The sequence below is a fragment of the Numenius arquata genome, chromosome 6, assembly GCF_964106895.1.
Source record: "Numenius arquata chromosome 6, bNumArq3.hap1.1, whole genome shotgun sequence".
In the NCBI taxonomy this organism is placed as follows: Eukaryota; Metazoa; Chordata; class Aves; order Charadriiformes; family Scolopacidae; genus Numenius; species Numenius arquata.
In genome coordinates this window covers 46,697,428-46,722,666 of record NC_133581.1, presented here as the reverse complement: position 1 = coordinate 46,722,666, position 25,239 = coordinate 46,697,428, and the positions used below count along the sequence as shown (strand labels likewise).

The window sequence follows — 25,239 nt, the reverse complement described above, 5'->3', positions numbered from 1 at the left end:
CAGGCTTCTCATAAAAAAAAAAAGACAGGAAACTTCTTACATTCATGGACAAATGCCAAATTCTTCCTCTTTATCTGAACGCACTGACACTCAGCTTTTGTTAGCACTCGTTGCACGGAAATTACTGACCTCTAGTTTTACCCATATAGCTTCAAGAAGATTTGGCCAGTTCTCTTCTGCGGACAACTCTGTCTCATGAGTAGTGTTAAGATACCTCAGGACTGCGTCCTCTTTAACGGCCTCCTTCAGTTTCTGGAATTGTTAAGCTTTGTAGTCAAAGTCTACTGCCTGTCTTTTTATAGCAGTGCCCTGGGGTTGGCAGGTCACGCAGCCAGGTTACACAAACACAGCTCCCATTTCAATGAGTTTTTGTGCCCACCACTTCTGCGCCCAGTCCAGCTCCTCTCTAATCTTGCCGTACAACTTGCTATCGTGATGTCTCTCCCCATCACTTTATAGCTGTTGTGAGAAATTAACGTTTCTGTCTGTCTAGCCCAGTTTAGTTTTTTTCAGGAGAGCTCTGAAGCCTTTTACTGTGTTATTCTGTTATTTTTTTTCTGCTGATCTTAACATCATCTGATCTGTGTAAATGCTGAGAACTTGGTACATCATCAAACATCTGCTGTATTTTTGGAGAAATGTCTCAAGTTTAGTGAAGCAATCCAAATCACCAGAAATTGTGATTCTCAATTTGCACAGAATGCATGCTTTGTTTTTTAAGGGCTTTTGCCAGACCCTGCTGACACATGAAGCATAAGAAAATATTTGGCATCAGCCACTTCCCCAGAGATTTTTCCTCTTGTAGGTAGTGGAAAATGATCCCTCTGTACACATGTATTCAATTCTTTTAGGTCTATTCATAAGCAAAGGTTTCATCTCTTTTTTTAGCATACCCATTCTGATGGTTCCTCTGTGCAGTTTATGGTAATGAATATATTCACCTCCTTTTTTAGCCTTTGCTACAGGGCACAGGGAACTATGCCAGTGTTGTAGACTGTGGAGCAGCCCTCAAACTCTTTTTCAATGACTTGATCCCCCAGCTTTCCAAAGAGAAGGGCCTCTTGAGAAGGCTGAAGACTGCTCCCACTTCTCTTGGATTATGATTTTTGAGGCTATTGTTTACCTGTCTGGCTGAGTTTCTAACCCCTTTGGAGGAATAAACCCAGCACTGTTAGTCCGGAGTTTTACCTGTGGCACGGCTGGTGCTGGCAGCTGCTGGCAGCTCCTGTGCCAGTGCCCACCCTCAGGCCAGTAAATGTCAGATGTGTTTTATCAAGCCCTTCACAGCTCAAACACCTCCGCTAGCCCACCGTGCCCCTCCGCAGGGCTCAGTACCGCTGTCATTCAGGGTATGCATCTCCTGTTGGCACCCTCCAAAGGGTGACAAGGCACTGCTTGTTTAGATGCTCTATCCCACCGTATCCCAACACCCTCCATTACTGCGAGGGAACTTGGGGTTTCATTGCACTGAATTACAGGGGTAAGGGCCTGCCATGAAGCTTGGATACATGGTTCCTCTTCCCTTCCAGTTCAGGGGAGGTGCAGGTACTGGCCTATCTGCCGTTACCTGGGAAGCTCAACAAAGCAGACTTACAAAGCGGGCCGAATGCAAACATTTAAAGCTCCATGGCACCTTACTAATGGGACTATGCTGTGTCAAATCTCAGTAGCTCACACTTAACAGCCATGTCATTATGGAGTATGGGCACACAACTGCTGTTAAAAAGAGAGAGAGCGAGGAGAAATAATAAAAAAAAAAGACAGTCCAAGAGGCTTAGGAGGCCCCTGGTTTCCTTAATGGAATTAGTCTTTGCTTTATGAATTCCAGGGTTAGATGCTGTAAATGTGATTCGCATACTCCCTCCCCTTACCAAAGCAGAAAGATCTGCTAGACACATGTTCAGAGCAGAGCGGGGGAAGATATGACGTGACTCAAGAGTCTGGAAGGCTAAAAGGAGTGGATGGGGGAGAGCTCTGCAGCCCTTGATCTTTGTAAGATTTACTGCCTTTGCCTCTTGCAAAGATATTTTTTTTTTCCTGGAAAATTGCTAGCTTCTAGCAATTTAAAAAAAAAAAATATTGGCTGGGGCAGTAAACAAGATCTTTGAAGAGGGAAGGAAGCCAAGAGAAAGTCAGGCCCATTAGTCACGCAGCTGCATTTCCTGTCACAAAGGACCCCAGTTGAGTAATCACTCAAAATATGCTTGTTATTTTTTCCTATTTTATTTCAACTTTCAGCCTGCCAATATCTACTGTAAGAAAAAATTAAAACAAGAAAAAGTCTTTTAGCCTCAGAGGGGAAAGCAATGTAGAATCAGACATTGATTTACATTATTTTTCCTTTTCTTTAATTTTCATAGCCTATCAGAGGAATGTTGGTAGAGCAGAGTGGGTTTGAGACAGTCCTGGTGTTTTCAGGGCATATAATTTCAGCAGGAGTATGGGTGTCAAAGTTCCTAAGCTACACTTCCAGCTGCTACCATTAATTCACTGTACGACCTTGATTGAGTCATGTATTAATTTATCTGTAATTTATTATGAAAAGTAAAGATGATAATAGCTTCTGCATAATTGTTTTGTCAGGCTTCATTAATGGTGCTTATAAGTAATGTTGAGTCTTCTTACAAAAGCTTTGTAGAAGTATTTGTCTAAAGGAAAATATAGTCAAGACTGAAAAGAAACTTGTAATTTAAAGCAGAAAATTCTTATGAATAGGTTTTAAAAGAACTTAAATTAAAAGAGGTGAAAATAAGAGCAAGACTATGAAACAGAAGAAGGAAAATCTTGCTGACACTCTCTCTTGAGACGCTCTTGAGAGGAACAAAAATACAGCAAACTTGTCATAGGGAGCTACCCCTTTGTAATTTTGGAAGACACCGTATGACTGATTGACTGTACCACCTCCCTGCTGCTAGATCTTGGATTATAAAATGCTGGTTCTGGTCAATCTGGTACCAACCTCAGAAAGAAGCCACAGATACATGACAAAAGTAAAGCAATAAAGCTGAAAAACCTCTGTTTTTCCAGATTACTGCAAAGAAAATACCTCTTTTATCAACAAACCCAACTCCAAAATACAAACACCCACCTTTTATTTACTCAAAAGTAATGAGTATGGTGACCAGGCCACCTATAAAGAATGGCCATAAGCGTGCTTCAGGGCACATAACAGTTTGTAACCTACATTCCTGATTGGGGTACCTGACTACATGGCTATGTGAAAATGATTGCAAATCCTTCTTTGGATTGCTATCTAAGTAGAGATAGATGGTTGTAGTTTATGCTACATAATAACATGACTTCAAATACTGCACAAAAAAATGAAGCTTACATTTGCATGTAGGTGACTGGTAATGTCATATAATTCTCTAATTTGCACACATTTGATACCACAGATGTGCAATGTTTTCAAACCACAGCTTATGTGCAGATGTGCTTTACACAGCAATGTAAATCACAGCTTCCTCAAGCTAGTTAAAGCGTGTAAACTCAAACAAATGTGAGATTTACCCCAATTTGGTTTAAGAGAGACTTTGAAAAGCTGTTTACATGTATTTTTAAAAGCAATTCAGAATGATTGTTTATGCATATTTACACTGAATGGAAAAGTAAGAATCTTGTGAAACATGACTCGTATATGAAAAATTCCTCTCCAGATTATCGTTATATGTTATATTCTTCTTTTGTCTTTTTCAAATGGCAGGCAAGGCAAGCATGCTCCTCAACGGGCACACAAGTATGCACTCCTTGGTTTGTGGTCAGAGCTAGCACTACATCACAGGGGCTGTTGCTGCTCTCACACCAGATGACTTTCACTGCTACATATCCCAATTTACTGTATCCCCACATCATATGACATTCTATGGAATAACGATAGTTTTATTTCCCTAAAACTAGCTCTGTCTTGATGTGCGTTTATAAAGGCCATTTCCAAAGATTATTGATATCTACACAGTTTTGCAATCATATGCTGGTAGGTATGAATGAATGGAAATTATTTGTTTGCAAAAGCAACATAAACTTTGTGCCTTTCCTTTTATGAGTACCACAGTATGTGATAATATTCCCTATACTAGCATTGTAGGGATTTATTAGTATAAATCACACCAGTATCTAATACAGCAGACTGTGTAATAAATAATAACCACCTATAGAATGAATTACACCTGACCAGTATTTGGGTAGCAACTAATATTTGTCTGTTTACCTACCTGGTTATCTTAGGAATTTGTATGGCTCTGTAGCCATGGTATCTGAGTATCTCCAAACCTCTGAACCTTTGATGTAGCAGTTCTCTCCACACAGATCTGATGCATATTAGTACAATTATCCCCATGTAGGTGTGCCACTGAAGTCCTAAGATAAATGACTAACCCAGAATAACCTCAGAAGTCTATGACCTCTTGATTCGCTTGCTGGCTGTCAAGAATTTTTCTGTTGCATAGATGGGAAGCTGAGTCATAAAGAACTAAAGTTATGTGGCCATAAGCACATAGATAGCAACAGAGGTGGAATCAGAACTCATGATGTACAGATCCTCAGTCCCTGGCTGGGTGCATTCAGTTGCTCTCTCCTGACTTCAGTGAACTGATCATATTTGGTAAAATAGCTACCAGTTGTTGCTCTTTCCAGTGCCATGCTTCTGCTATATGTGTAAAGGGGACTTAGCAAATAATTGCTTATCAGAGAGCTAAATTAAGTGGGGGAACAGGGCAGTTGCTTAGCACATTGACAACCGAACTTACCAGCCCTTCTACTAAACTGCTGCATGAATTTGGGCAGTTGCTTCACATCCACGTGCTGCCACTTTTCTAATTTAATACAGGGATAATAACACACTTGGAGGTCCAGATGCAAAAATCACCATATAGCGCTGTTCCACTTCTTATTTAAGGCAATGGAATGAGAGAGAAAAGGGAAGGAACAGGGAGAATAATAAATGTTCCCATTTTGTTGAATGAATTTTCTATGATACAACTCAAAAATCTCACTCCTGAAGCACAAGTGGCTGGTAAAAACATTTTAGTTTTAAGTTTTACGTTGCCAGCTGACATATTGATGCAGAGCTGTTGTGCTCAGGAGGATGCAGACTTTGCAGCTGTAGTTTAGGGGTGCTGCACCTGTTGCCAGTCAGCACTGGACGGAGCCCTCTGGGTCTGTCTCAGAGCTGGTTTTCCTTTCCTCCAAATATAGTGTAGGACTGGGGAACTGGGCAACCTGTAGCAGACTTATAACTTCATTTTCAGAGCAAAACTGACTATGAAAGGGTTAACCTGACTAATGGCAACACTTCAGTAAAATTGAGGGAGGTGGAACTTAAGTCCCAAGTCTTAATAAAATGCAGGTGTTTTATTGTTAGGTTAAAAACTCCTCCTCTTAAGACTCCAGAAAGCATTTAAAAACAAGGGGAAAATGTACTATAGAATAAGAAACTTGGAAAGGCAACAACAAGCCGTGCAGGGCATTTACAGAGAATGCAGTGTTCACTGGCTAAGGCCTACATCAAAGTTCACAGAGGGAAAACAAAACATAAATATTAGATGAACGACACCTCTCACAACATGCATCTGTCCTCCAAGGTATTACACCTGGGATTAAATTATGACGTTCTTCTTTCCACCATTGTGACTTTTCTGTCTTACCAGCTCCCTGCAGAGTATTTATAATCTCATTTTTCAACCTGTCTTCTTGTTTCCTAGGTCTGTTTGGGGACTCGACAGGGTGACAGGCAGCATGAATGCTGCAGTTGCAGTGCACAGAAAGTTCCGCCATGCTTGCAGCTGCTTTTCTGTCAGGGATAGGACTTTTTTGGGGAGGAAAAAAATCCCTACTTTAGAACTAGCTAGTAAAAAGAAGTTGTAAAGAAATCATTAATCACTGTTTCCTCCTCTTTCACTTCCCCTCCTTATCCTGAGGAAGCAGAAAATTTGGGGGAGCATTTTTCAGTAAATTGCACTGAGTTTCTCTGAACTTTGAGCTTTACCTTCAAGTTCCTCATGTATTTGGAGAATAAAAGTAGTTATGACTTACTAAAAGGAAGTGGAACATGAAGAATCAGAGAAGTCTGAATGTACTTATGGTGGCCCAAGGCCTAAGATTACTGCATCGTCATCCCCATGGGTCTTAATTAGCGTTGCAGAGATGGGCTAGGTATTTTTGTGGTACCTGTATAGTGAAAATAATGAACTAACAGCCATCCATAAAAACTCATCCCCCTGAGAAGAAATCAGGCATCAATTTCCCTGGCCTTAGCCTTGGTGATACGAATCAGCCGTCACTACCAGAGGAGAACAGAAATATCCCATGGAGCGAATACCTGAGAGGATGGGAAGCAAAAGAGTAACTGTTGGGTTTTGATGCAGGAGTTTCACAAGTTCAACTTGGTAGGAAACAGAGAAGTGACAGTGAAGATGGTCAATCTGCCACTCATTTTAATTTAGAAGACTGACAGGTAAGATACAAACGGTACTAAGCAAAAATATGTGACATACGGAAAAGTCTAAGGCAATGAATAAAAATTAAAATGATGGAGCTTATAAACACGAGTACATGTGGCCCCTTGTTCGCATGGAGCAGGGTGATCAGGACAGCTTGAGTAAATAATTCAGAAAACTAAAGAGCAAAAATCAAAACGCGCCGTAATCACAGCAGGAAACCCAAACAAGCCCAGGCTGTGTGCCCTCTGTGCACCATTGCACTGTGTCCTTGTTACAGTCGCTGTACTGGGCCATCCAAACTGACGGGCTGGAATACAGGCATCAGGCAGGCATGGCAGAGGTGAAGGAGGAGGGTGAAGTGTAGAGCAACCCTCTTCACACAACTCTGAGAATAACCGTTCTTGACTCCCAGCCATCATCAAAACCATGTATTTTTAAGAAGCATCTTATGAAGATGTAGTGGAAATGCAGACTGGAGATAAGAGAGGGGCAAAGAGTAGAAATCTTCATTAAGAGTATCTGGAAAATCCTTGTAGGAATCTTTATGTTGGCCTGAATGTGGCCCTTGAGGAATGATAAGGCCCTTGAGGAAAATCAAACAGGAGAAGCTCTGTCAGCGTTTGCTAGCTGCTCCCTATTTTAGATCTTGTGGCCTTCTCCTTCCCTCCTTTGCTTTGTAAGACTGCTTTTCATCCCACTCCTACTCTTCTTTGCAGCTGCCAGTTCCTGTTACTAGTGTCAGCAGTTCTCAATCTTTCAGACAGCCCTGCTGTCGTTTGTGCCTTGCTACGTGAGGGAAACAACCCATGCTTTCTGTTCCCTCCTGAAAAGTCACTGCGGCTCAAGCTCCAGCGAAGCTAGGCCAGCCCCTGCTCAGCGCAACCCCTGCCCAAATCCAGCATGTCAGACTGCAAAAACTGGCAACGTCTCTGGTGTCAGCGCAGGGAAATAGCCAAGGTCAAAGTTAGAAGCAGCGTTTCTTTATTCTCTCATCAAACTGGCCTTTATTTTTTCTCCCCAGTCTTACAATTATTCTTATCTTTTCTGATGTATGTTATCTCTGGGAGCCACTGAGAAGTAGTGGATGGGTTTGCAATAAAATATGTACAGCCAGGCCAAAGTGTTTTCAAATTAGCTTCTGTCAACTTTGAAATCATAATGATGTCAGTCACTGAAAAACTCAAGACAAGTACTTTATACTAGTACTAAGTATTAGTAATAATCATTAGTGTTGTTATCCTGACAGATACTGTTAGCTCTTCCATATCATGCAAGAGAGATTCTTCCTCTAAACAAACCCACTCCTTTTTGTGCTGTAAAATTGTCATGTATTTGATTTAAGGAACTGACTGATAACCTTTGCATCCTGTTTCTTATCCCTCCATCTTTGCATGATGAAAATTCCCCTTCCAAATTTCATTTCCCTCATGTATATTTATTTTAAATGCCTGAAATGAAAACAAAAAATCCTTTGCAGCTTTCTTCTGTACATATAAAATGATAAAGTTAACTACTCGTAAAAGAAGCAAAGATCCCCATTAAAAAGAATAATAAATAGGTAACTCGTTGGGGGTGGCACCAAGGCTGAGATTGTGCCAATGGCACAGAGAACAGAAAATATTAATTTCAGAATACTGAAGATCAAAACCTTTGTTTTTATGCTACTTTCCCTATAGCATCTTAGTGTATTTTAAGAAAGAGTTAAGGATATTTTTAACATTATTCTCCAATTTTTGTAAGTGGAGTAAAGAATGTCTACCCTAATTTAATTTTTATTTCTTCTAGCCTAAAAGGTTTCAGTTTTGTACCTTTCCCAGGTGATCTGTAGCTTTTTTAATGGGAGTGAAATGCAGAGCAGCAGGACCCTATGGCCTTCATTTCACAATAGGTTAGAAATGGACTAAAAGGCAGTGGTGCAGATGCCTCCATCCAAGCCAGGGCTCAGACAGGATAGGTACAAGCGAGTACAAAACTGTTTGCTTTCCCTTTCGCTTGCATTACTGTGGGATACTCACAAACATTTAATTAAAGCTATTGTATGCATGCTTAACTTGGAGATATCTGTGATTCCTTGAAACCTTTACACAGGAGCACCAAAGAAATTACAAGGGAGTCACTGAAGGAAAATACAAATGAATTGGAAAAGCATAGCAACCAGAGAATACATTTCCCATAATACAACAGTCAAAGGTCATGAGATCACAGATGCTCAGTTGCTCATGCATATCTTCTATTCTCTCCACTTGCATGCTTGCTCCGGAGAGGGCAAAGATTTAATGAGGATGGGGCTGGCTTTAGCAGTTCTCACCCTTCCTCACACCCTACGTCTGAAAGAGCATTGAAAGCCTCTTTAAAGTTGGAATAGGCACACATTGAACTGTCCCAGTGCACACATACAATCTGGGGTTTTCTCATCAGGTACAAAAATACAAGGTGACCATTCTCTTCCGGCTGCCCTGGATGTGAACAAAGCTGTCGAATCAAAGGCTTATTGAATTTGGGGGTGGAAAGAAGTTTCTCCATTGCATCTGTCTTTTCAACCTGCAGTAGCGGCCCTTCTCAGAGTCTCACAGTTTCTATTAGTCAGTTCATTTTTCCTAGCTCCTTAAGAAGAAATCCTGTTCAGACAAAACAGCACACTATTTGCAGGAAGCTTGGCAGGGTCAAAAAGTGACTGTAAAACTGATCTCGTTAAAACACACACAGTATCTGCTCTGATGTAGATACTATTAGAACTCAGCAATCTCTGATTTGCTATCAAGGACTTGAAGGTGATTTCAGAGTCAGATTTGTTCAACTTGGTGACATTGTAAGTGCTATCACTTGTCATTATCAGAGCTAACTTAGTTGCTCCAAGTCCCACTTAATCAATCCAGCTCACTACCCACAGCTTCTGACCTACTTAGTCACTTCCTGTCTTTGATTTTCGCTTTCAAGCCTCTTTTCTGTGTTGGCCTGTGACTGCCATTTAATCTAAATCAAACTTCCTTGGACTTCCATTACTGTCAAGTACAACTCCTCTCACCATAATACCCACCCTTCTGAGTGCAAGAAAACTGATTTACAGCCAGCAGTCTGTAAGTCTTCTCTTACGCTCCAAGTTCATCTTTGCTTTGTTTTTCTTCCTGTATGAGTCACTCCTTCCCCCTCTCTGAGACATCATGCTACATTTTCTGTTCCCCTTCGTCTGTCAGTGGCAGAGAGGCTGCCGTTGCATGACTCTGCTGCAGAGATCTGGGGAGTGTTATCGCGTGTGCCCAGCTATCACGTGCAGATTCGGAAAAAGCTGAACACGAAGAAATTGAGTTGGCCACAGGCTGCTACAGAAGGTCAGCTAGTTTAATGTGCTTTTGCCTCTGACCAGAAATGATGATCTACTCTGTTCCCTTACGCCTTTCTTAAGAGCTATTACGCAAAGCACAGCTGCTTAGTTCACGCCTCCCAAACCTAGCATCTCCCCTGCTATTTTAGGGCACCTGTTAACTATACAGATGCTGCAAGGTGGGTGCCAGCTCAAGGAATTTCCCAGTTCTCACTGGTTCACTCATGCTACAATAACACGCCTTTGAAATAGACTTCTTCAGCCAGTTTCCTTCTACGACCAGAATTTAAAGATGCTAGTCCAGTACCATGGTGACTTTTGCCTGCACAGGCGAGCTCCTGAGCTGGTGAGGTCTGTTGTTTTTCGGGCTTCTTTCACTAGCACAGAGAATTTCAATACTGTGGCCCTGTGCTCTTTGAATGTCAGTACAAAACATTTGATGGCAATGGCAGCTGTGTGTAACATATAGGAGGGATTTATTCAGTCTCTCCTTACACGTATGTTCTCTCCCAGCTCTTTTTTCAATATACCCAGTTCTGCTTTTCCCTCTTCCTCCCACTTCCATGCTCATCGGCCCTCATACTCTTTTGGTTTTTGTTGTTAACATATGGAGGTTATATGATCCATCACTGAGTGCAGCCTTGTCCTCTTAATAAGCAGAAAATACCATACATTTTGGAAGGAGGAATTAGCTACAGGCCGTTCTCATTAAGCCTCTCCTTCAACTTATCTCAGCTTAAATTTGAACTGCAGTCACTGTGCGGCATTGTAAGTTGAAAACAACCACTTGAGCCCTTTCCAGCGAGGCTTTGAGTGGCCCTGATACTAGGCATGGAGGAGAGATAAGCAGCGCATTGAAGTTGTAGTATCGCTGTAGCTGAGGGCAAAGGAGTGAATGGAAACATACCCTCCCTCTGGCAGTGCCTGGCTCTGGGCGAGGGGAGAGGAACGGGCCGAGCAGCTCGGGTTCACACGCGCGGCGGGAGCCGGCGGCCTCCCAGCTGATGACAGATTAGACTCAGGGCCTGGTTAGTGGGAAGACTGTGATTAGACCTCAGCAGCATCTGTCTCTAGCGCTAAAAGAATTACTGCTGCAGGCTGCGATTTTCTCAGCAAACTGTAATTATACCAGGAACCTCATTCCTGCCGTTTTTCTTGACAACTTAAGTGAAAAAAAAAAAAAAAAAATCTAGGTGAGGGTGCAGGGAAGCAGAAACTGTGAAAGGAGCAGGAAAGAGACACATGTTTATTTTTGTTCAGCTCATTCCAATTATTTTCTCTCGGTTTCTTAGATTCAGATGAATCACAGACTGTTTTTTCCCAAAGGTCAGTGCCAAGGTTTAACTCCCTGAAGCTGTCCTGCTGTCCACCTGAACCTGATAGGACACATCCTCTCCATGCACTTATGCCCCGTGGCATCTTAGATGAGTGTGGTAGTGCTGGCAGAAGGTGCCACTCCAGCCTCTGCCCTGACAGTGCCCCTTCTCTCCTCCGATGGGAGCAGCGGTGCAAGGTGCCAGACTCTGGTCACAACTGTTCCCAGGACACCCCCAAGGAAGATATGGCCTGGGCAGAAGTGTGGGATATTGGATATTGGGCAGGGTGAGTTTGAACCTTACTCCCAAAGGCCCTGTCTAGACTAGAGTTTAAGAGTTTGAGCTAAAAAAGTGTTGGGTTGTATATAGTAACTCTCTGTTTTAAAAGATGTAGAAAAGGCAGTGTAAGTTTGAACTCCCAATAACACCTGGTAAGTTTCGCCAAAATAACAATGTCAAAAAAGAACAAGATTTCTTTGCAAGATTTCTCTACCAGAAAAAACCTTTTTGTTTGTGCAGTTGTAACCCCATAGAAGCCCATTTGCCATTATGTTTTCTTTTCTCAGAATATAAGAAGAAACAGTTGGGTTTTTTCAATTTAAATCTAGGAGAGGAGGAGAAATATCTAAAAGTAGAGTTTGCCAATATAGCTTTACCATCTAATACTTAAAAGGTAGACAAGGTCAAAATTATTCAAACTAATGTATGTGCTCCTTTCTTAACTTTCCACAGGGCTTTAAAGTGACTGTTTAGTATACTTTGAAGGCAAGATTGTCTTGTCTGTGTTAAACAATTTTTACATCAATGCTGTACTCCTCTAGAAGAAAGCAGAATTGTTCCTTACCAGCACGTCTGCCCTCTGTCCCACAGCATGTCTGGCAGCACAGCCAGGGATGAGAGTGTGGCAGCAAGAACTCGACCCTTGGGGCTGAAAGCACCAGGAGGCAGTATGTTGGCAAGAAGATCCCCGTCTCCAGAGCCAAGTCTCTGCAGATACTGGTGGGAAAGACACACATCTGGAGTTGTCTGGAATTGGCACAAATTGCTGAGGACAAAGAGCAGAGAAAGGAAGGGTTAGAAGGAAAGTGGAAAGAACACTTCTTACACATTTCGCTTTCTTTTCCGTCTGCTTGTGTGCTTGTGCTTGTGTGCTGTGAGCTATTAAACAGCTGCTGTGCTCTACCCCAGAAGGGACTGTGTTTCAGTAGAGATGGAGAATAATTCCTACAGCTAAATGCTTTGGGAGCCTCCTAGAATGAAAGGGGTAATAGGAGTAATGTTTTTCTGATTTGCTGTCGTGCTAAATACACTTGGGACCGCAGCGCCTGGGGCAGTAGCCAGAGACTGTTCTGGCTGCTCAGTCCCAAAGCCCCCAGCAGGCAATGGGTACTGCTGGGTACTTCTGACCCATCCTTTGCGCAGTAGGTGAGTCCCTCTTGTCTTTTGCCTTCCAGGCAGAACCTCCCAGCTTTCCATGCTGGTTCCCAAATTCAAGGAGAGCAGATTACTCAAGCAAAAGGTGTTTGCAGACTGCGAGATTTTGTAGCTTGGGGAAATACGCATAGCGAAGAAGGACTAGGGGAAGGAGGAGCAGGCATATTGCGAGTGCCAAGGGCTGAGCAGAACATTTTTTTTGCATCCATTCAGACGCTTAGCTATTTCCTGCATTATTCCTGCAGTCAGCATGCTCCACCTGCTTTTACTTAACCTTTTCCTGTTTACGGCTTCCAAAAACTTTCTGGTGAAATCACTAATCTGCCACAAGATCAGTCTTCACAGTCCCTTTTGGGCAGGCTTCGCTAATATTTTTCTCTCTCCTCAGTACACAGACCTTTCAGATTGAGGAGCTGTGTGCTGTGTGTGCATGTTTGCATGCATGTGTGTGTGCATACTCAGTAGTTACATCAGGAAAGTGTGTGCTTGCTCAGAAGTTCTTTCTGTCTCCATATGCCCCTTTTTTGATTCTCCTGGTGCTCGCTGCTTTTTGCAAACTTGAGCAAAGAAACAAGCAGTAGCACCGAAGGCAGGTTGCCCTTTCTGTAGAATAAAGGGCTCCAGATATTTAGAGGAAAGACTCTTCCTGTTACTTTCAAGCATCTGAGAGCTCTCCCACAAACAAGGGATTTGTTCCCTGGATAGCTTTCCCAAGCTTCAAATTATTTTGTGTCTTTGAAAACAGCGAGGCAGTTTCTTCTAGTCTGCTGTTGAGTTTCTCAAATGTGAAAGGCAAGGTGTGAGGGGCAGGAAGGATCAACCAAAGAAAAATAAATCTCTTTCTTACAGTGTAGATGGCTCCCACGAGTCCCCATCTCACACTTAGTCTCATGTCTTGTAGAAATCACTAGAAAAGCATGCACACCTCAAGTCTGCTCTCCTTAGTGATACTATAGATAACACTGCAACCACCACTAAAATCAAATTTATCTGTCACTGCTTTTACTGTTTGTTTACTTTTTGTGTTTCTCTTCTGGAGCAGTGAAAATAGATTCTTCAGTTTCCTCTCTGGTTCTCATGCTCTTGCACAGCTCTGCAATGTTTGGGTTGCGGTGAGCACTGCAGGGGAATGTTCCCTTCTTAAAATAAATCATGGAAACATTTCTGTTGGAATCAGGGCTTGTAGAAGTTTATTTTTTTTTTAATAAGAAGAATGTCGGGCCAACTTTGACCTGACACCATATCCCTTTAAAGGGAACAGGCTTGTGATGCATGTCAGTGTATATATACTGACCTGTATATATGTGTGTGTATGTGTATGTATATACACACACACACACCAGTATACATGCCAGTTATACTGGTATAACTGAGCACTGAAATCATCCTCTAAGAATGCTGGACATGTTGGCCCTGTCTCCATCAGACAGATCTGCAAATTCCTTGCCCAATCCTACACCAGTTAGTGTAAGCCAGGAGGCTTAGTCTGCTGACCTGGGTGTAGAAGGCATAGGTCCATGAGCACTCACTGTCACTGTCACTGAGCTGGTTCACACTTCTGTAACTGTTGATGAGCTCACACTCACACACGTTTCTGAATATTTTAAGAACACTAGACCCTCTGTTTTAACTGTGACATAAATATGCACAGGTAGCACTTCTGTATGGGCTAGGAGGTATGGTCTGGGCACCGCTGATGTCCAGGCAGCTGTCTGCTGTAGGCATAGCACAACTCCACTTAAATCAGAGTTCGCTGAAGTATCCTTCAAGCTGCCTGTGAGCAGCTTTTGAACTTTCTTTTTAATCAGGAAAAGGAAGCAGTTGTTTTCTGCACAGAAGTGTCTTTCAGATTGGCCCAAGTATGTAAAATGGTTACTTTGGTTCCCATCCAGCCCAATTCATTCAATAGTTTGTGTCAGGGTAGTTGTCATCAGTGGCATTTGCCCAGGGTGAATCACACCCACCCAGGCAGTGATCTGAGAGCGCCTTCAAATCTTTTTCATCTTCATTTAATAGGGTACAGCCCTGGTAAATTCATGACCATATTGTACCACACAGCTCTTCCTACAGCAACTCCTTTTCTTCTAACCAGCATTCAGCCCAAGAGGCAGCCAGCTACTTCCAAAAGAGACTCTCTGGTTCAGTGCCCGTCTTTGTTTTCCAGATGTTTCTTTCACCACACCACTTTCCAGTTACACTACAAATTTGGGTGTGCTCAAGATATTTTTGCCTCCCTCCTCCACCGCAAAAATGGGGGAAAGCTGAACTATATGAAAATGTAGTGAGAATGAGACCCTCAGGAAAAATGGCAGGGAGGTGTAGAAGACCGTGCAGGACTCTTTCCAGGAAATGGGTAGAAGGTTCATCACATGAGTCACTGAAACCTTAGATGACTAAATTCTTGAAGAATAAACTGTCAGGAATATGATACTGGACAGGACAGTTGCAGGGGGAGAAGAAAGCTTCTTAAATAGCTCTTGTTTGTTTTTTTGTTCGTGATTCATTTCTGAGGAAATTGCTGCATCTCTGGCCAGGGCCGGGGGCAGCGTGCAGGCAGTGCCAGCCCTCCTGCGCAGAGGCAGCAGGCGAGGGGTGCTGGGGTGACCAGCCCTCCTGCCGGAGGGGCTGAGAGGCGATCACTCCATAGCCGTCCTGCCCAAGTGAATAAAGTGAGACAGGGTCACTAGTGCACATTTGCCATCTGAACCGATTCGCCTCTTCTTTCGTACACCGGCAGTTACGAGACCAAGAGGAAATGAAGGTTATTAAAACTCTAATTCTAAGCTCCTTTTAAAAATTTTTCTTCCTCTACCTGCTCCAACCAGTAAACCAAGTTGTATCAATAAAATTGGCCCAAAGCTCTAAATTTGGATTTCAGTGAAGGTCTTAAGACTTTAAGTGCCAGTAACAACAGAAGCAGCCAGACTCTCTCCACAGCTACCTCCAGAGGAGCTGAACCAGCATTAGCAGCAGCGGGAAATGTTTGCAGTAGTATCTGAGTGTGGAGAAACCCCAATGTGCCAGCATGCCACTGCCAGTTCCCATTTTGTTGAGTTTGACCCAGAGCATTTAACGTTTCAACATTGGTTCTGTGTCTCATAATGCCATTTACGTAATGATCGCTCATTTGGTTCCCATTAAAATCATGGTATTTCTTCTGCAAACCACTGCTTGTAAAAATCAAGCCACCCAGTTTTTCATTAGATTTTAACTCAGGAAGTAAATACTCTGTCTGTAGGATGCACACTGTAATTCTCAGAGAATAGGGGGCTTTCCTTCCCCTCTTGGACATACAAAGTTCAAATCTCAGAAGTGGGAAGGTGAAAGATCAGTTAAGGGTTGCTGAATCTCTCTCCTGCAAAAACACAATGCAGTTACTATTGATAAGAAGAGAGTCTACAGCTCTTTGTAGTCAGAGCAGCAAGAATCCTCTTAAAATTGTAGAAATGGTAGGTGTAGCTCTCACAGGTCATCCCAGTGCTGCTACCTTTCCAGGCAGCGCAGAACGGTTCCTTGTATTATATATAACAGCACTTTGAAGAATTCAGTTTCAAATGTCTCAAACAATGGGGGTTTCACCGCTTCCTGTGGGAGCCTGCTCTGCAGCCTAACTCGTTTCACCATCTGGAGTGTTTTCCTGAGTGTCTGCCCGCTTTTAACTTTCTTTTAATTGTGCACCCACTATTTCTTCCTAAAGGTGGCTCGCCAAAGGTTTCTGTTGTGTGAAATTCATGTTACGAGGTGCTTTTTTATGAGGATCAAGAAAATCCTGAAAAATTGATAGCTTCTTCTCTTTGCTTTTTCTTCCTCAGAAATAATAATAAGTAATTAATAATGTAGTACTGCTTTTCTAGCCATTCATCTCAGCTATTTACAAGGAAGGTCAACATTGTTGTGCTCTTTTTACAGATGGGAAAAACTCAAGCACAGGGCAGGAAACAACTTGCCCAGGATCATTGAATTAGCCCGTGGCAAGACTTGGATTTTTAACCGGGTCTCCACAATTGTGCCCTACTTTTTCTTTTTCTTTTTTTTTTTTTTTTCTGTCCAGTCCAGTTCCCTTTGGCTTTGTTGGAGTACCTAGGAAGGACAGGCTTTCCATGAACTTTATTCAGAATTGTCATATTGTAACTTAAAGGTCAGCTTGTTGAATATTTAACAGTTACTATGTGTTGGTTAAGCATCCTAATTAAGTAGTGATACATAAAACCAACAAAGCATTTTAACAGACTGATTAAGTCCCTGGGGTCTCCGAGATGAATTTCCTTCAGCTACCCTGTGTTTTCCTGGTTGCAGATTGTCCAGGCTGAACGCAGTATATATCAAGCACACTCTTATCAGTGCGCTGCAGGGAGATTTCCTTCCTCCTCAGTGCCACCATGCTTACTTCACCTGCCGTATTTCCCTTAGCTGTGGTTTTCGGTAAGCGTGTTTCTCAGAATCTGGATAGTTGCTAAATTAGAAATCTTCCAATTTGGAACAATAACACCGCAATCTGTACAGCACGATGCACTGGGAAGAGCGCGATACCCAGCCTAGCACTGAGCAGGCTCACCTGGGTATCGGAGCCTGGCCTTAGCAGCACAGAGCTCTCTGTGAGCAGGCAGGGTGTTTCTTCTTCCTGCTTTAAGGCTTCTGCCTGTTTGGCCCGTCATTCCAGGGAATACCTTCACTGGGACTCGATCCACCTGAGCACGTGGTAAGACGAGTTTTGTGCCTGACCTCCCCCATGGGAATGGCCGGGGAAGGCAGCCACAGCTGTGTGCTCGCAGTGCGATCTGCGGGGGTCTCATACTGAACTGTGCGAGGTGCAGCATTCTGTATGGATCCAGAAATGTAAAATTAGAGCTGTGGGTAGCCAGAATTTTATCTGAGTTAGATCTTCCTGGCTGCTGACCACTTTCAAAGTATGCCAGTAAGTGAAGCTCTGACCATCTCAGTTATTGCCTGCGCTGCTCCTTCAGACCTCCTTTATTCCAGATATCATTGAGCCAGTGTCTGAGGATTTACTGAAAGCTGCAAGACTGCTGTCGGTCACTGAGTACATTGTCTTTGCTTTCAGATTGAGTTTGAGAAATTACCAGTGGTGTCATACTTATGCCTCCTGGCCATGTGAATAGAGGAAGCTGCTAAGAAGCAACAATAGATTACATAAAGCAGGGAAATCCCCCTCAAACTTCTCCCAGACTTATCTCAAACTGAAGTTCATTTGCATAGAGACACTGTAAATAACTTTGCAATGGCTTCTAGCTCCATGAAAGGGTTACACGTGCTTACCTATAATCATTTAGGCCAGTTCCACCAGTTAAATCACTTGGAGAAAATAAAAAAGACTGAATCAGAACCTGTGTAGAAATCTAGGCAGTTCTATGTAGCTTCAGCCTACCTCAGGTAAGGATACAACTGGGTAATGCTATTCCACACAAAATCAATGGGAAAAGTTCAATACCTATTAGTAAGTAGCAGTTATTCTAGAAAAACGGTGTTAAAAAGCTATGTCAAGCTTTATAATTTGAGATTATGGATGGGCGGTATCGTTCTTCAGCTAAACTTGCATCTAAGCTTTCTATACAAACCCTGTTTGGTGGAAAATGGACCTTACTGAAAACCAGAAAAAAAGCTATAGTATGGCCGCCTGCTTTACAAAATCTGAGACTCATTAGGCTTGGAACTCCTGAGTGATGCTGTTCAAAAAGCAGTGGTGTTAAACAGACTTGCAAAAATTTTGTGTTTTTTTTTAAACGTTATGGTTTAACAGAAACAAACAAGTGAGCAAAAAAGAGGTAGCATATTGAAAAATGCATATTTACTGGGTTATCTCACACTCAGAAATATAGTTGGCTAATATGACACTACAAAAATCTTTTACATTATCTTTGATGCACTAAGAATGACAATATTGATAAGCGTAGTACATCATGACTATGGAATGCCTAAATTCTTCTTGAAGACAGACGGTATTTTCTGTTCCCTTGCAGAGAGAGTGGGCTTTTGGTGTTTGGGGGGTTTGTTTGTTTGTTTGTTTTAATAGGATAAGAATATAAAGTTCCCAAAGGCTCACTAAGAGCTGTTTATTTGGAAAGAATTTGCTCACCTACTCCCTTTCCTAGCTTTCTATTGAAACAAGTTCTCAGATACGTTTCCTGCCAGCCCTGTCACAAAGCTGGACAGAGTATAGACAACTACACTGATTCTTTAGGCTCTCCCCGTAAATTCATAGGAGGATTTTCTGTACATTTTCTGGGTTGTCGAGCCAGCTCTACATTAAAATTAAGTATAGCTGGGCAGGGATATAATTTTAAACAATGCTGTAGGTGCCTTGCAGTAAATACCAAAGCTGTTTTAAACAATCTTCGAGATGCTTTTGTCGGTATGGCATATTTCCCTTAAGGAATTCATCAAAATTGTGTTGGTAAAAGTGGGATTTGCTCTACCTGCATTAAGGTTACCATCATTGTTAGTACAGTTATACCAGGACAGCTATATGAGCAACTCTTTTCTATTGTAGTTGCTTTTTGTATAGTTAACAAACAGGCTAGAGAGGAGGAGGAAAACAGAGACACAGCTTCCCTTGACAACCTGTGAAAGCCTTGTGTTTCTTCTACAATATCACTTCTGTTAATAATGTCATGGCCTTTTGCAGTGGAATACCTTGCCTTTCACCCTCCTTCTTTCAACTTTATTGACTTTCTTCAAAGCTTTGATACAGAACAACAGGAATCAGTCCAGGTATGAACTGGCTGTTCTGCAGAGTCCTCCAGGTAGCTGAGGTCTCCCTGTGCTACTGTGGAGCCTGCCTCAATGGGTCAGCTGTAGAAATCGGAAGAAGAGAAGTACATATTTGAATAGGCCTGGGACACCTTGCAACACAGTTAATAGCAGCAAACATGAGGACGTGACATGATCTGACTGTTGATTCATTAGTACCTTGAATATTTTGGTTCTGATAACTGTGTGTGTTTCTTCAGGTTGTGTTCATTTCATCAATTTGCAGGTAGATCAGGAGGGCTTTCATTTCGTTTTTTAATATCTCCTCTCACAAACACCAGTCTGTTTTCTACATAAGGTGTCTAATCACAGTAATATAATACCCTGTATTTAGATAGTAAACTTCATTCCGAAGCACTTTATAGCCTGGCACTGACATAGGACTAAGATTAGAAGAGAAGCAGCTCATACTGGTTAGGAAGCAGGCTCTGTTCTCAGCCTAGGTATTAGGAAAGCATATAGGCTGGAGCCATATTTTCCCTGAATCCAAGGCAATTTGCTAATAGTTGGAAAATATATTGGTATAAGCTGTGCTCTGTTTAACTCTAGGAAATGTGTTTGAACTGTAAAAAATAAGCTATAGTAGAGAATGTCAGTCCTGCACATCCCATTCTCTGTTGATAGGCACTGACTACCAAAAAAAAGTTTTGTTGGAAAATTGGTGTGATGCAAAGTTCCTCATTAAGTATACACTGGCATTTGGAGGGCTCTGCTAAAGGATGCTAAAGCAGCCTGGCCTATTCTAAGGTTTGGCTCCAGAGCACAAAAGTAGCATGAGAAACTTTGCTAGCCAGAATGAGAATAAGAGTGTGGACATTGGTAACTGGGACAGCCAGGCAGGCAGCAGAAAGAGGATCGTTACATACCTGTCAATCCATTTTCAGCAAGTCTGTGAAATTAGTTCATACTGAAATAATTACCTTGATTTGTTCTGTGGATTAAATGTGTTTCCAAGTGATTGTTTGCTGGAGGAAATAGTAAATTTGTGACCTCATTCTGACACACTGGCATTGAGGTATCTGTCTTTATTGTGTGTTTCAGATGGAAAGGATCAAACAAATTTAACTTCGGAGGAAACCAATCCTGCCCTGCAGACCATACGAGTGAGGAGTGCTGCTTTGAAAGATACTTTACTTGATGCTGCTTCACCCAAAACTACTGGTGAGGCTCCCAGCAATACATCCAATCTATAGAAAGGACAAATGAAACCTCCACTAAGAAATGAATGAATGACATGGTCTTCATAAATCTGGTGAAGCAGATGGTGGGCATTCTTCTTCTTTTGTCTCTTCAAAGACTTTAAAACCAAGTGCTGTTCTTTGTATGTATGTTAAGTATGAACATACAAAGTTCATACTTAACTGAACTTATGAAAATCCTGTATTTTGTTCAGGTTAATTTAAGTGACATAGTAATAAAAGTCTGAACAACAGACATGCTACTGAAGAAGCATAGGCCACACGAGCCTTCTAAATTCACCCTGTCACCTCACCAGTCTGGAGGAACCAACAGTGAAACACACAAGAGCGCTTGGTGTCCACAACCCATAACATACTGAAATGGTCGCTTCTGCTTTTTAAGAGAAATGATAAACCCACTCATTGGCTTGATTAAGAAGCAATAGTTCAGTGAGGTCGTCTGCCTGTAACTCCCTTGAAAATCATCAGAGATGATGTAACAGAGTTGCTATGAGCAAGGTTGTGACAGTTCAGCACGGAAGGAGAACAGGTGGCAATCCAAAAGGTGGGAAGATCAGTGTGTATTACAGCTGCTTAGCTTCCTCTGTCTTCAAAGCACTTTTAAAGTATTCACAATGTGACTGCAAACCACAGAACTATTTACTCACCTTACAGACTTAGAGAATGTATGACTTGCTCAAGGCCACTGAAGGCATCGCTTGCTGTGCTGTGGTCAGGATCAGGTTGTTCCCAGCTCTCAAGCCTCACATCCCTAAGGGAAAGGCATGGGTTCAGTTTAGTGCCAACTGCCCGTGCACAGTTGCCATTGGCCCAAGAGGCTGGTTCTGTCCTCTGCAGTCACAGGGAAAGCCTCTCTGAGCAACATCTTGAAAAGCAGAGTAACCTGTATGGAAATATGGCAGGTCTGGAGTTCTGCTGAAGTAGCTGTAGGTAATTCAGCAAGGAAATCAGCTGCAGCGGGGCCACCTGTGGTACTGAGGCGAGCAAGTTGCCATCTGCTGTTTGCTAGGCAATCTTTGGGTGATGAGAGGGTTCCTAGGGAGCACATTGCCCATATTGAAAAGTACTGCACACCCTTACCGTGGCAGTGCAAGTCTCTGGCAGTTCCTCAGAGACTGATGTGGAAGCTGTTATGTCACTCGTGGCCACCAAACAGGAGGGCATGGAGAAGGCTACTCTGCAGCTGTCCACCTACAGGCCTGCCCACGAAGCTTTGGGCTCTACTTCAACAAGGAAGTTTCCGTCACAACAAGGAAGTTACTCCATTTCAATAAGCTACTTTTAAAAGCTAATATGTTTCACCTCAGGGAAGAGCAATTCTCCAGCTTTGGCATTACCAGTTTTGTGCTTTGAAGAGACCTTTGTAAAATTTAATTTTAACTTTGTTTTAACTAAAGTTTAGTTTTAATTCTTGACAGTGCAGCAGTACTGCCCATTCAGTCAAACCCTGCTGAACTTGCTTGTAGCCATTTTATCTGGGTGTCTTGTAAATATTTGGTAGAGCACTCAGACACAGGAGTGTTTTTTGCTCTTACAGTCACATGCCTGGTTCCAGGACCTTTCAGAAGCACAAAAGGCTGAAGGCAGGGAAAATTCCACTGAGATGCATTCGAGTCTCCAGGGAGCAACTGCACCCTGTTTAGACTAAAATTTCTTATTGCTGCCTCATGGAGGGATAGAGGGAAAGCTGGAGGGTAGGTTTTTTTATTATTATAAACACAGAAATGCAAGCACTGTTTCACTCATATCTCTCCTATTGCAGGACCGTTTGTGGTTGGAGAGGGAGATAAGCTTTTTAATGCTCTGTCCACTACCTGGGAAATTTCCATCCAAGTTCTAAAATGTTTTACAAACAGTAGTGAATTAAAGCTTAATCCCCTTCTCCTTAGCCCCATGAAGCAAGTACTAAATACAAGTTTAAAGACAGGGATAATGAGACTAAAAAAGTTGTGCCTTGCCTGAAGTCATGTGGGCAGCATGGCAAGTGGACTCGGATCTTTGAGTCCCGGCTTTCTACCTTACACCACAGACAACACACATTCCCTCCCTTTTCAAGGCTTGCTGTACTTTCCCTTCTGGGATATAGTGAAAACATGCTGGCATCACACCCTGAGATAACCTTGGAACAGAGAGACTACTCACAGCTGCTGTCCCTTGGGATTAAGATGTTGAAAAGATCAGAGAGGGATGTGAGGGGGGCGGGGGAAAGCAAGTCACTGCTCTGTCTGCTTTGGGCATGTTCTGCTTCTGCTGCTGCGAGTGGAGTTGGTGTACTATTGGGAGGTACCTCCAACAATTTTGTATGTGCTTCCATATAACATTCAGGCAGGACTGTGGTAAAAAGGCCATAATCAAAGAGAGAACTTGGCTGACAAGAAAATTGGACAGATGAGCCAATCCTGTGTTGAATATGTGTGATTTCATTATCCTTCTGTATGTGACCTGCATTTCTTACTGCTTCTTATTATCACTATCCCATAACTACTGCTGCAGCCATCCTCTTTCATGTCTTCAAAAGAGAGGGATAAGCCACAGCCAGTTCCTCTCCAGTGGTATGAGTCAGGTTTTTACCACAAGGATTAATGGGCAGTTGAAGAGAGTTGTTCCTAACAGGGCTGAGCAAAAAGCAATGTGCACATAAGCCATGAAGTGGAAGAGAAGGAAACAAACCTATAGACTTAAAGGGTTTGAATTATTTCTTTTCCCTTAGCTACCCTTGTCCATACTGATCCATAAGCAGGCGTGCAAAAGGTGGAAATGTATTGATGGTGGCTGGTGTAAGTGCGACTAAGAGCATCTCCCACTCTGCAAACAAACCTGAAGTCAGTAGCCCTCCAAACCAGATCAGTGTGTACCAGCTATTCCAGTCCTTGTAGCTGAGAGATGCTGGGAGAAAAATCAGATCGCAGTGCAGCTGCCTCCTCCTGTCTCTCCTGTGACCCCGCAGGGTACCCCAGCCTTCTGTGACAAGGCCCCAGTGCGGGTCCCTGGGTGCGCTCCCCTCGCTCAGACTCACTGCAAATGCTGTGCACGGTGCTCAGGTCGCTCCCTGCTGAAAGGCGGCCAGGCCTGAGGTGAAACACGGCAAGCACTTTGCCATGCCTGGCAACTCCACGCAGCTGCTGAAAACAAGTGGGGAAAAAAGCAGTGTACAAATGCGGGGGAATTTTCACATAGGCAAGATGTAATTAGCAGAGCTGGAATTTGGCCAGGACGCTGGGGTTAAAACACTGGCTTGCAGGTAACACACTGGGATCTTTCATAATTCAAATGCTCAGGATCTCCCATTTCCATCTTACCTGGAAGATGTCAGAAGGCCATTCCCTATTTAATGTTCCTGGGCAGCTCTTGAACATCTGACAGAAAGGAAAAAGTGTCTAATGGTGCTGCACCTGCAAGTGCTTCTCCGCCAGCAACTGCCCACCCCGAACAGCAGCTGAAAGGACCTCATCCTGACAGGGCTACGGCTGCATTGCGGTAAGACGCCACAGCTGCCTCCATGCATTGGGCTTCACTCCACCTTTAACTCTCATTACTCAGTTTTCAGGCCCCAAATCCCCACCAAACAGAAAGAAAAGATGATAAAATTAGGGCAGCCCCTCACACGTAAAACACAAGAGAGAATATCACCATTAGGTGCTGCTTCAACCTTATTCTCTGCCACTTGAAATAGTACCAAGTTGGTATCGGACAACAGAGAATGAGATGAATCTCCCCAGTGCAGATGAGTGAGCTTTTCCAACTGGCCTTGCCAGTAATACACAAAGCATTAAGAGCTCGTGCCTCCTCTTTCCTTCCAGCAGAGAAATCGTGTTCAAAGTAGCAAAACATTTTTTTTTTTTCCCTTCATGATCTCACTTTCCGTATAAGCAATCTCTTTGTTTACTATGAGGATGTTGCATGTCCACAAAAGGTCAAGGAAGTCATTCGTGAACCTCACGTGTGGAAAGTCCGCACGATGTTTCTACCATGATGTGGCCCACAGTCTGAAATATAAATAATTGCAAACCATTAACCCCTCATCCATCAGACCTGCAGACCGTGTACCGTTCGAAGAGCTGGCTTCCTTCCTGTGGTGCAGTGCATGCAAGCAAAACAAGAGGTGTTCCTGCCGTCCAAGAAAGCATAATCTCAGCATCAGCAAGTCAGAAAAAAAGGGACCCCTCCTACGCCTGTGAGAGCTCCCCATGTCAGCTTTTGTTTTCTTTGGGGATTTTGTATGCCCAGGCTGCCGCGCAAGTCCCCCTCTGTCAAGTGTTGCTTAATACAACCACCGAGCAAACTTGCTGAGAGCACCTCAGTCAGTGGGATAACAAACCTACAGGCTGGCTGGGGCGGCAAAGTGAGCTGGAGAGAGGAAAGTACAGGCAGCTGCAGGCAACAGGAAATCCAGCACTAATAAATAAAACGTTCTTATAGCCAGAAAGAGGAAATAAACAGCAACAGCACAAACTGAGAGGACAGAAGAGAGGAACACAGCATAACTGTGGGCCGGGAATCACTGCATTACAGTGAGCTTATTTTTATAGAACGTCGTCCTGGTTTGTTATGTGTTCAGACTGAAAAAAAAAGAGTGGGGGAGCGGGAGGACTGCTCAAAGAGAGGGTCTCTATCAGAAGAAGTTGTCAACAACCACTGTAATTAAGGAAGCAGCCAGAGCACACACAACCTGAGTTGCCGCCAAAGTGAAATGAAAGCATTTTTTGTGTGCAGCCATAGCCCCAAAGGATAATAAAAGATGCTTCCACCGTGCCAAGTGAGGA

The 25,239-nt window shown here is 42.9% G+C and overlaps 1 protein-coding gene across 1 annotated transcript in view; it reads left to right on the top strand.

The window, feature by feature from the left end:
* RAD51B (RAD51 paralog B) overlaps positions 1–20,470 on the top strand; it is a 386,975-nt gene extending 366,505 nt beyond the window's left edge. The window contains exon 10 of the mRNA XM_074149437.1: positions 20,319–20,470. Within this exon, the coding sequence (XP_074005538.1) occupies positions 20,319–20,470 (152 nt within the window). The remainder of the gene's footprint in view (positions 1–20,318) is intronic.
* The last annotated feature ends 4,769 nt before the right edge of the window (positions 20,471–25,239 follow it).